Raw genomic sequence first — 12035 nt, 5'->3', positions numbered from 1 at the left:
CTGGGTAGGACTAGTACGTGTAGCAAGTCTGGAATCTCCGACTTTCGCCGTGCTTAGAAATCTAGGTAAATCTCTACAAGCTGGATATAGTGAACTCAAAATATAGTATTTTAATGGCCAAGTTTGCCCAAACACCTCATTCTGTCTCGAATGACTTCTCATCCCATCCATATTCTCTCTTCAGACGACTCGCAATATAAAGAAGTCGCCAGCCCTCGACACGGGACTGATGCGGTCTGTGGAGCGTGATAGACCTTTGGACATTGAAGCCTTCGGGAGGGGAGAACGTATAAACCGACCCAGTCTTTGGCACGACAGAGAATTTCATGTGCGCCATAGCTGCTTGAAACGCAGCCCAGGTGATTGAGCTCCGTTCTCTCTGTTTGGAGAAAAGGGTCGAGAATACCTCTAGGAAGGATGGCTTTACTTTGAATGCTTGGGACGGCACTGCAGGTTCTGGTTGCGTCGTAGGAGCTGTCGTTGGGGTGATACTGTACACGGATGAATGTGGCGGGCGTGTTTTGGTCTTTTCCTTGCGCTGTTCAATTTGCATTTCCCGGGTAGGCGCTTCAGGGATTAACGAAGCAAGCTGAGCCTGTGCTACCTGTTCGTTCTTCTCCTTCTGCTGTTGGACTTGCAGAAGCAAGTCCAACAGGCATTCCTCGTTCATATCCTGATAGAGGAAGCCTATCTCTGCCCCTGTGTTGTTGGATATAAATCCATCAAGCGTGGTCAGCGCACCTTGGGCCATTCCCGGCTCGATAAGATTATCGATGGGGACTGCAAATCCCGATAAGTCAACCTCGGACTTTAGCGGTCAAGCTCAGATCCCAGCGCCTTTAGTCGAGAAATATAAGTTTGCCCCTTCTTCGGATTCATTGGCGGCATGGGAAGAGATGCCGAGAGACACTGGATGAAATTGGTTGTCACGGCAAGATCACCGAAAGCGTCAAACTCGCTCTCTCCTATCTTTTCCTGCTCAGCGGGATTGGTTTGGTGGAACTCGTCTAGCTTTCTAACCCAATCGACTGCCCGGGAGCTATTAGTGTCCGTTTGGCATAGGCGAAGTATATAACTAAGTTGCGGATCGGTTCTGGTAAGGGTGTCCGGCTTGGTTTTCATGGTTACCCGCGCGGTGCCACTATCATATACGCCAGACACGCGTTTGAAATGTTTATCGCCGGAACCCATTTGTACGTGACGCTTAAAAAGCCGCTGAACCCGTTGGTACTAGAAATGACAGACGTTTGCAAGCTCCTGGAGAAAGGAACTTCTGTAGGTCCGGTCGTTTGGCCCTGTTACAAAAGCCTGGAGAAGTTGATGGATATACCCCCAGACTGCAGCACCTACCACAGCATTGTGGATCATCTCGAAAAATGCGATGCTAATATATTTGTCCGTGATCAAGGGCAATCGTCGACCTTTTTCGTCTGCGACCAGCTCGGGTCGACTGAAGAACCAAGCGTTGACAGCGTGAGTAAGGAACTCGGGCTCTGTCCGACAAAGACGCACATAGTCCTCCAATGCTGATTTCTGGTCAAGAGACAATGCAGCCAGCTCCTCCAGTGAGAGCTTTTCTGGCTTCTGGTCGATTGCAAGTTTGGACATAGCCTCACGTGCTGCCTTCTCTGACTTTTTGGAGCGACCTTTCGTCTCGAAGGTAGAGCCAGCTTCAAGGATGTCCTGAATCACAATGTTCATGGACGTTAATAGGATAGACTGTCTTTCCAAAATAAGCTCGCCCGTCGATTGAGGAAGAATCAAGCCAGCATCCACACCAGCTTTCATCGCCGCCATTGTTTCTTCATACTTGACCCGGTCAGAGGCCGTAAAGGATTGTCCATATTGCTCTTCGTCCATGAACAACGTGAAGCTATAGCGGAAGGGATCCACATGTTTCAGACCATGGACATGCATGCTCTTAACTATGACCTCGAAGTCACCCGGGCCACCGTGGACACCTTCGATGTATTGCTCACATAAAGACTTCGTCGCGCGGTGTTTCAGGCAATCCAGCAGATAGTCGGAATCCGGATTGGAGATGTCTCGCAGGTTCCAATCAGGGATGAACTTGTAAACATTGCCCAAGGATCTATCGATAGGGGACTTCAGCATTTGGCCTTCGGCGGCACCCGCTCTCGAGACCCTCTCCCGTTGTCCCTTGCCAAGGGAGTGCCATATTTCCTCGATCTTCGGCCCATGAAGCCGATATTTACGCGCTAGATCGCGCTGCAGCTCCTTCAGCAAACCGGATTTCTCCATTTCCTTCTCAATGAGCAGTAATGACTTATGTGGGGTGATTTGTTTATCAATTGAAATTTCAAGTGGGGCAGACTTATGTTTCTTCAGGGTCACGGGACTGGGCGGATTTATGCTGGGGTATCCTTGCTGGTGACAATGCTTCGCTACCAGACCCTATATATGTATTTTATTCCGTCATCTCGAGTTACCTTTTGCGGGCAAAATCTTAATATAAGTTCTGCGGCTACACCAAGAAGTTGGGTGTGAGTGACCGCTGGAGCCCATGTTTAGCTTTCTTTATGATCAGTAAGTGGTTATAAGAGGAGCAGTCAGCGTCCGTGAGCTGGCCAGATCACAATCTCTTCGTAGTACAGAAATGTAGCGGTGGATTTATTGGTCGCAATTGCTACTTATCAGGTTTTTGACTTTCTTTGTCGAGGCGCACTGGCCCTTGAGGACCTGACGGCCTCGCGGCCTAGGGCTTGCGATGCTACCGTATCCAGGGACCCGTGTTTAGCATAATGACCTACTGCCACCCGTGGGAATAATTAGAGGATGAGTAGCGATAGCTTGGCTGATTGATCACTATGTCTAGGATGTGAACCCTGGTGTAGATAGTGCATCGGTTATATAAATATATAAAATCCCGATATCGTGGATCTTTTGAAGTCGAAGAATAATTGGACAGTATAGGAGATGAACTTATCTACAGATATAGTGAATGTACTTAAAAGCTTAGTGAAAATAATAATTCATAACTCATCATAATTCATATTGTAGAAGAAGGAACTTCTAATCCCGAGCCATTACATCTAGTAAATATATACAAACTCATCGTTCTCCCGATCCGTCAAATCCAGGAAAGCATTATTGCCGACCTGGTTGTCCGTCTCGGCCGCCTCAACTTCCGCATCCTCCTCCGAAACCTGATAAGTATTGTCCATGGACCGATCGACGATTTTGGCCGGCTTCCCGTTTGCCACACGCCGACGCTCCTGCATCTTGTTGAGTACGAACAGATTGGCCCATTGAATCAAGACAATGGCGGCCATGGCGACGAAGATACCCAGACAGGCGCGCAGTCCCGGCTGATACGCGGGCGCATCATTCTCATTAAACAGGAGCGGTCCGACGATGTTTCCAGCCGACGAGGCCGCATTGTACAGACTCATGACGATGGACTTCTTCGTTTGTCCGGCAGTGTTGGCCACGATCCACGAGACGATCAGCGGGTTGCCGCCGAACAAGAACGAAAGCAGATAGTATCCGGCCATTAATGCACCCTGGACGGAGTTATTGCGCGGGAGGGCGTACAAGATGGCAAGACCCGCCACAACCGGAAGCATAAAGGCGGCGAGCACGGCGGCCTTGAGGCGGGCTTTCTGAGCGAGATAGCTGGCCAGAAGGATAATGATGAATTGAAGGGCGCCGAAGGGCATGTTGAGCAGCGTTGTCTTGAACTTGTCGAAGCCGAGTCCGGACAGGATCAGAGGACCGAAGACATTTGTCACCGACGCGCCAACGTTGAGCAAGAAGGCCATCCCAATCCATATGTAGGTCTTCGGCTCAAGTCCGGCCTCTACAACTTGGCGCACCTTGAACTCGCGGCTTCCAGCTCCGGTTTGATTGGCTCGGAGGCGCTCCATGGCCTGAAGCTTTTCTTGGTCGTTTAGGAATCGGGCCGAAGCAATATCGTTGTCCAGCTTCCAGTAGAGGAACGGTGACGAGATGACGGTAATGAGACCGACGACGAGGAAGATACTGTTGGTAGAAGAAGTTAGTTAAAGTCTGGGCTCTCTAGGATGGGGGGCGAAGAGATGGACTCGGCGAAACACTTACATTTGCCACTCTTTAAGCACACTAGACTGGATATGTCCCAGCCCATAACTTAGGGCCGCAGCGATGATGGTCGCAAGACCATTGGTGCTATACCAGGCTGCTACTCGCAGTGGTTGTTCCGCACGACGGTACCATTGAGCAGTGATAATACTGAACAGAGGCAAGCAACCTGCCTCGAAGAGACCAAGGAAGAATCGGGTGGCCATTAGCCCCCCGAAGTTGTGGCAAGCAGCCATGGCCGCTTGTGCGACACCCCATCCGGCGACTAGAGCAGGAAGAAGAATCCGATGTGGTACTTTGACAATCAAGAATGAGGAGAATGGCTGCCACGCCAGTTGGGCGATGGGAGCGATCGAACCGACCAAGGAATATTCATTGCCGGTGAGGTGGGCGTCCTCCTTCAGGCCGAACGTGGCACCATATCCCAGAACCGTCTTGTCGAGAATCTGCAAGAAGTAACCCCACATCAGGATTATCAGAATGGTCCTGTCGGTCTTGTGCCGAATCCGCTTGCTGTCTTCTTCGGTCAGGGGTACCCGTACCACATTGATGTGGTCCATGTTCGCCGGTTTGACCGGATCCTCATGGTGAGTCCCTTGCGGCTTCGGTTCCATGATTGGGGATGTAGTAAAGGGTTTATAATATAATAAGATGGCCTTTGCGACGGCCTTGAATGACAACCCGAACGTTGGGGAAGGGATTTTCACGGCCGTTTATATATGGGCAAGTTCCCCGCGGGTGGCCAGGGTCGCGCACCCCCACGCCCTTACTAAACCCCAGATTCGTTACAAGATAAGTTTAGCGTAATATGGAGAACTTCGTTTTGGGGATTTTTTGCGTTATCCAACCAGTTTCTGCAATGGAAAGCTTGAGTGGACCCGAATCGATCCCCGCAAAAGCATAACGGCACTTCGGGCGAATGGCCCTCGGCTTCCCCCACGCAAGCCGAACCCCCACGGTTTGTGGGGAGTCCAAGGGTCCTCGACCAAGAAAGCCGTCCTACATTTAAACCGATGGCCTGCCCACGCAGCTAACTGGATTGTTCCTAGAGTATGTAACACTTGCCACCCAAAAACTGTGGCACCCCGTCAGATGCCAATTTTTGAAGAACTTATCGGAAACCTAGGAAGGTCGAGCCCCTCGCCCGCTTTATTTTATGGCTATATGGAGTGATAGATTAGTCTGGACAATGACTCTACAAGAATTGTGAACAGAGCACGTTGTAGGGTCGATACACCGAGCGGAGAGATCAAGGGGCAAGGCGGGCATCTTGGATCAAGCCTCCCGAAAGCGATATTCATCCTTTCCGCATCTAGCCGTCGGCTTATGAATCCACTATATAGATAACCGACGTCATGCTGGGGTATGTTCCCCCCCACACGTAGATCAGAATCCATCACTAGTCAAGCCGGTATCAGTAGGGATAAACAAGAGAGGTGAGCTTAAACCTTCTATGTTTTGACAGAGTGGTCATATATTCGTCTCATTTGATTGGCGGAAAAGCCTTCGTAAGCAGGATTAAAAGTACGATACTATTAAGAAAAAGTATCAGTATAGTGGCTGCATTTCCCGCAGTGTCGAATGTATCCTTGAAGCGCATCGACTATGTCAATGGACATGAAATATATATCATCCTGTTCGCCAATCGCCAACCACTATGAGAATGTTCAAGTTCAACAAGGTGCTGTGAATGTTAAATCCTTTACAACAGTGCGCTATGATATCCGCCACCCTAAATGAAGCAATGTACTCCGTACGAAGATAAGAGTTCAGAAATATGCCAAGCTTCCAAAAGCTTAGCATCGAAGAGTGACTTGGCAGGTGGAGTCTAACGTGTATACGGAGACAGGGTACGGCATTGCACGTGCCAAAGCCACAGTTGGCCTGGAACTGGATGAACCAGCCAAATGAGTGATAAAGATCAGGCATATTGCCACCTTGTCTTCACGGCTAGTGGCCTATTCAAGGTGCGAATTATTTTTTTTAACTCATCTGTGTAGGTGCGTTTCACATCGCGATATATGATGTATCTTCATGCACGAAAGGTGATGAGGCTGATAGAAAATATTTACCGGTCCCCTCCCATCGGCTATTGGGAGTTATGAGAGGTCAGACTATAGGATTCACTTGTTATGACAGCAATGCAACCAACTAAGCCAGCTAATGCTCTTCTACTATCAGTTCTTTCGACATCTACACCAATGGGAAAATCCCGAAGACGAGGGAGGATAAGGCCTGAAGTTAGGTGGAGTCGAATCCAATAGCCGAAATAACTGTCATTCGCCGTGTCGTCTCCTAGTGTCCTTAGCGCGCATCGCCACACTCGGCCCCCAAGCCTAGACAAGGCACTTCTCGTATACCATTCCATGTCTGAAGGTCGTTTCTTTGGTAGTCTAGACAAAATCGAGCTGTCAGACCCCGGTGCCCATACTGTGTGTTGCAATAATGCTGCATTGAACACAAGACACAACAATATATTTGTAAAGCCATGCAGAACAAAGGGGTTACAAAAGTCTACGCACCCACCGTTATGGATGCGTAGATTAGACCATACTAGTGCTTACATGTTATCTATAAGGATCCCACTAAAAAGGTCCGCAGTAAGGCTGGGTAGCCTCAATGGAGCTACCGTGAAACGCTGCCTAGTAATCGACCTGTGCTGGAGAGTTCGATCCGTGCGTTGGTTGGGCTATACACCGCGTTGGTAAACCTTTGATTGGTGGACCTTGCCAAGTTGGGTCTTCCACGGATGCGCAGTATTCCTCCCTTGGCTTCTACTTATAAAGGAGAGTCAGCCCCCGAATTCAGTTGTCTTCACACTCAAATCTGTACAGGACGAGGCGTTCATTCACCATGTCTCGCCAAATTGACAGGCTACCGGAGCCAGCCAACAAGAAGAAGATGAAGGTGGTTGTCACCAGTTGCAGTAGGTGAGAGACGCTGTGAACAGTGCCCCTGTACCTCAAGTGAACTCTCACCACGGTACAACCACACTAGTACAAGATGACTGATCAGCTATAGGTCGGGTACTTTGGGCCTCCTCGCCGCCATGAGGATATTAGGCTTTAGTCCGTACCACATGACCGAGGCGTGTTTCAATGGTCCAGTACACATGAAGATTCTAGAAGAAGCCGTCATTGCGCAGCATAATCGTTTCTCTGGAATCAAGCGATACGAAAGGGCTGAGTTCGACAAGTGGTTGAGCGAATATGATGTATGTGAACTATAGCTGTACTCTACAAATATTCGTTTTCGTGTGCTTTTATTCAATGGTAGCTAATTTGATAACAGTGCTTCATTGAGCTTCCCAGCTATTTAGGCACCCAAGCACTCGAAGTTTATGCAGAAGACCCAGATGTCAAGTTCATCTTAACATATCGTGACCCGGACAAATGGGTGACATCAATGAACAACACCGTCGCCAACGTAGTGAGAATGGCAACTGCCTTTCCCATGAATATCTTGAAACACTTCGATATTATCCTCGCAGGCTTCCTCCGTCTGAATCAAATCATGTGGTGGGCTATATCTGATGGAACAAACCCCGGAGGCCCGGACAACGAGGCCAGGCTCCGTAGGAACTATGTCGAATAGTAAGTGGCATGATACCCCTGGTCCTGTCTTTATCTCTATGCGAAAATGAAGCTTTATAGTTCGTATAACCTGATAACTATAGTATTAAATTTGCGAAAAGCACACTCCCGAACGACAGGACCTTATTGATTAAACTCGAGGAGGGTCTCGGCTGGGAGCAAATCTGTCCATTTTTGGACCTGCCAATTCCTGATGAGAAATATCCACGCGGAAATGAGCCAGAGAAATTTCGAATGCTCTTAGAAAGCTACCTGAAGCCCAGGATTCAACTAGCTATCTTAAAGGTTGGAGCGCTGGCCGTAACTGTACTTGGAATAGTAGGGTATGCTTGGTGGCACAGATAGAATTGAATTACGGCTGGGGGTCAGTATTGTCCAGATTATTATTGCATCCAATCATAGACCTATAATGCTCCTGCATCTGCAAGAAGATCAGCTATGGCTTTATGACCACTGTGAGCTGCCAGATAGAACGCTGTAATGCCTTTATCCGATTTCGAATTTATATTCGCATTCCTCTCCAGCAGAAGTCTCACCATCGCCTCATCGCCACCCCAAGCGGCTAATGAGAGCGCGGTCAGGCCTTCCGAATCTCTTGCCTCTATATTGGGATTATTATCCAGCAACAGTCTTACCATTGCACTGTCGCGATTTTCCGCGACTATCAGCAGTGGAGTTCTGTCAAGATACCCCTTGATTTCAGTATTGGCTCCTTTCTCTAACAGGAGACTGGCAACCGCCTCATGTCCATTTTGGACAGCCAATAGCAGCGCAGTAGAACCAGAGTTGTTCTCTGCTTCAAGACTAGCGTTTTGGCCTAGTAAAGCTCGTACCACCGCCTCGTGGCCGCCCTCAGCAGCCATCATAAGGGGTGTGTAACCCTTACGAGTCTTTTCCTCAGTATCAGCATTCCATTCCAAAAGAAGCTTAACCACAGCCTCGTGGCCCCTGTTGGCAGCCCGGGACAGAGGGGTCATGCCCCATGCATCTGCTGCGTTGACGTTTGCGTCATTCTCAAGAAGTAGCTTTACGGCTGGTTCGTGGCCCTGCATAGCGGCCCACAGAAGTGGAGTCATGTAAAGGGAGTCTCTTGAATCAGCGTCATGTAATTCTTCTAGCAGAATTGACATGGACTTCGATAGCCCTAGGCACGCTGTAAGGTGCATGCTTTCCATATCTAAATCCCCAAAACCACTGCCTAACTGGTTATACGCCATAATTCGGCCACAGACGGACAGTTTGGCAGTGTCATGGATGAAGTCTAGGACAATCTTGTCCTCTTCCATGTAAGCCTCTCTAGCATGGTATCCCCAGTTCACTGCGGCATAGTCATAAAGAGAATTTGACCATACTCTCATGATTAGGCGAGGTGATGTTAACAAGTAGTCATCATCGAAATCCCTGAACGACAGATAGGTGAGGCAAGCTTTTGTAATATCAATATGCCCCTGATGCAACCACTCTTTGTAGGTGCGTTCAAAGTACTCCTGCGTTGTATAGTGGACAAGCCGTATTGCGTCACTATTCCCGTCTACTACCACCAAGCCCGCACATACGGAGACAGCCTGTCCAATATCTGGCATGTTGTCTTTATCAAGCTCTGGCGTGTTGAATTCAACAGCAAGTCCGTGCTGTAGCTCTGATAATGTAAGGCTCCTTCTAGCACAGGCAATCCAAGTTAAGACTCGATTAGCGAGCTCCTGGTGCTCCGGTGCTTGGCCTCGAATTCGCTCCATGGCTTGCTTGTATCCATGGTCCAGAACCTTGGACATCTGGCCATTCTCCGATTTCTCCGAGGATGTAACCTCAAGCTCTGCAAGCACACCTCTTATGGCTTTAGGCGTTGTTTTATAGACCAGTGAGTCAACATACAGCTTTGCAAGAAGAAACCTAGCTATGTCAGCCGATGCAAAGGAATGATTAAGATTGGGCGGTACACACATTCCATCTACCGCGCGAGCAAGCTTGGTCTTGATCTCTCTTTGTAGAGCAGGGTTATGTAAAACAAAGGATGGAAAGCTTTGCAGCCGCTGTTCGAGGTATCGCCGCACGTCTGTGTTATTAGCACGAATCTCCAGCCTGATGCTTCCCTCAAATCTTGTTTCAATCTCATGCACAAAACGCGAAGTTACTAGAATGTTCGCCTTGGCCCTTTCCTGGATACCGAAGACTATCTGGAGAAATCTTTCCCGATCTTCATTGGAAACTTGACATTCGTCCAGCGCGTCGATGATGATGAAGATTCTCGAATAAGACGAAGCGACGCTATACAGGGCACTTAAAATTCCTTCGTGGGCTGGTCGGCTTTCTCTTCGCTTGCATTCATCATAAAGCACTCTCACAGCATTTGGGATAAAAGGCTGTCCTTGCACTAGCTGCTTCAACAGGCTTAGAAGAAGGTCGGTGTACCGCTGCTCGTGCTGCTGTCGGAAATTGCAATAGATGTATGGGATAGCAGTCATAGGTTGATTCCGGTACTTGCGGTAAAGATGATTGATGGTCGTTGCGGTGATCATGGTTTTACCTGCTCCGGGCATACCGGGACAGAATAGGGTTTGTTTACTTTGGCTAAGCCATTGCTTGAATTCAGTTGAATTCAGAAACCACTCCCCGGTTCCTTCTTGCCGCCGGGTGATGAAATCATTCTGTTGGAGAGTATAGTTGACCGGTGTAAGCCAATCAATAATACTTTGGTACTCGCGGTCATCGCCGAGCTGGCGTAATATTTTGACCCCGTGATCGATCTTTTGCGTTGTCTCATGAATAACTTTGACTGAGGGATAATCAGTATGGTGTACCAGTATAAAAGGATTATAACCTAACCAGTAGAAAGTATCTCCGTGATCTTCTGCTCTGCCTGCACATGTTGAGCAGAGATGCGGTGTAATAGGTCTTTTGTATAGGCAGCCGCGGCCATTGCTGCATAGCCTTGCCATCCCTTATTCTTATGGGAGTCAGAATAGTCACAGATACCACGAATGACTAGACAGGGAAAATGATTCATCAGCCCTGCTGCCTCCATTTCGAAACATAGAACGTCCTTTTCCGTAATCAGATTATCTCTGACGCGGGAATCTTTCATCAACTGATTCGCGGAGGCTATCAGCCCATAATGAATCATCGGGTTATCTTGATCGTCCGTACGGGGGTCCCGCAGTACGAGGGCAGAGCTATCATCCCCGCAACGTATGGTACAATTAGTCTGTCCATTTGGAGGATGAACAATATGACTTTGGTACAGCCTATCGCTAGTCAGATCGGGTCGACCGTATTTCCCTCGCAATCTTGGGTTTCTTTCCAGGGCTTGATCAATATCGTCCTCTAGGTGATGACCCTCGATCTCATACCGCGCCTGGAGCCCATTTACAGCTGCGCGTAGAAGCGCAGGCGGCTGGTTGAGGTAGCCTGTCGGACAAAATGTTCCACCTTGGATGGTCTTGCCATAGTCATACTGAAATACACCTCCGTGGCCATTCGAAGGGGTACTGACCACGATGTCCCCAAGCCGAATATCATGGTCCGCACTTGGCGCACCTCCACCGATGCCCACCATCAGGCCGATTCGCACATTAGGAAAACTGTGCAGCATGGTTTCTGCCACCCGCGCTGCTGAGGATGTGCCATATTCTCCGACTGGTAATACAGCGATCACCACGTTATGGTTTGCGATTCGGCCTAATATGTAGTCATTCTTATCTTGCGGGGACAAATATGCGGGGGTTTCGTGTTTTTCGTCGAGAAATGCCTGGGCAGCGACAAATTCGGTAGCGATTGCGCAGATCCAGCCGACAGTATACTCGTTGGAGTTGACCATCTCGACAAATTACTTCGTCGAAGTTGGAGTGACTTGAATTATGATCTATGTTCATGGATACTTTCGGGCTGCAGGGTAAAATCACGAAATAACAAGTTCTGGCCTGATAAAGCACTCTTCAAAGGGGGCCTAAAAAGCGGAGCAGAGATCTGCCCTATGCTCAGCCTTGCGGATCGACACGACTGTAAGTGTTTACGAACAATCAGTATATATCAATACCCACTAATACAAGTTCCTTCATCGACGCTGTTCTCTGTATGTACTTAAATCAACTTTATCTCGGTTTACAAGATAATACATAATTAGGGCAAAGATAATCTTTCTATTTTGTAGGGTACGTCGGGGCCTCCACACCAAGATACATGTAGCTACCGATAATGCCGCAGGTATTGCCCATGCAGATGCTGAACACAATTCCAATAGCGCAGCGCTTCCAGGGCGCCGGGTTGTTCATTGGCCATGAGGCTATGACTGGGTAGGTTGGGCAGATACCCATGTCAGTATCGGTCTTCCAGACACTCAACTAACAAAGCAAACCGAAACAACAA

At 48.7% G+C, this 12035-nt stretch overlaps 4 protein-coding genes across 4 annotated transcripts; 1 reads left to right on the top strand and 3 right to left on the bottom strand.

Annotated features, from left to right (window-relative positions):
• Nucleotides 1-136: 136 nt before the first annotated feature.
• On the bottom strand, nucleotides 137-2262 carry ANOM_002815 (uncharacterized protein; the record flags this gene model as incomplete). Its single annotated transcript, XM_015548072.1, has 2 exons — nucleotides 137-808; nucleotides 1351-2262. The coding sequence occupies 2 exons, from the start codon at nucleotides 2260-2262 to the stop codon at nucleotides 137-139; spliced, it is 1584 nt and encodes a 527-aa protein (XP_015409687.1).
• A 791-nt stretch (nucleotides 2263-3053) lies between these two features.
• Nucleotides 3054-4694, bottom strand: ANOM_002814 (putative MFS transporter; the record flags this gene model as incomplete). The annotated part of the gene is made up of 2 exons (XM_015548071.1): nucleotides 3054-4002; nucleotides 4081-4694. 2 exons carry the CDS (start codon nucleotides 4692-4694, stop codon nucleotides 3054-3056), a joined length of 1563 nt encoding a protein of 520 aa, XP_015409686.1.
• Nucleotides 4695-6933: 2239 nt separating this feature from the next.
• On the top strand, nucleotides 6934-8018 carry ANOM_002813 (uncharacterized protein; the record flags this gene model as incomplete). The annotated part of the gene is made up of 4 exons (XM_015548070.1): nucleotides 6934-7010; nucleotides 7102-7294; nucleotides 7372-7673; nucleotides 7757-8018. The coding sequence occupies 4 exons, from the start codon at nucleotides 6934-6936 to the stop codon at nucleotides 8016-8018; spliced, it is 834 nt and encodes a 277-aa protein (XP_015409691.1).
• Nucleotides 8019-8077: 59 nt separating this feature from the next.
• On the bottom strand, nucleotides 8078-11487 carry ANOM_002812 (putative vps9-ankyrin repeat-containing protein; the record flags this gene model as incomplete). Its single annotated transcript, XM_015548069.1, has 2 exons — nucleotides 8078-10446; nucleotides 10497-11487. The coding sequence occupies 2 exons, from the start codon at nucleotides 11485-11487 to the stop codon at nucleotides 8078-8080; spliced, it is 3360 nt and encodes a 1119-aa protein (XP_015409681.1).
• Between the last annotated feature and the right edge of the window lie 548 nt (nucleotides 11488-12035).

Source organism: Aspergillus nomiae (genome assembly GCF_001204775.2).
Source record: "Aspergillus nomiae NRRL 13137 chromosome Unknown contig00045, whole genome shotgun sequence".
Classification (NCBI taxonomy): Eukaryota; Fungi; Ascomycota; class Eurotiomycetes; order Eurotiales; family Aspergillaceae; genus Aspergillus; species Aspergillus nomiae.
Note: the sequence above shows the minus strand (reverse complement) of the source record. Positions and strands in the feature narration are given on the sequence as shown.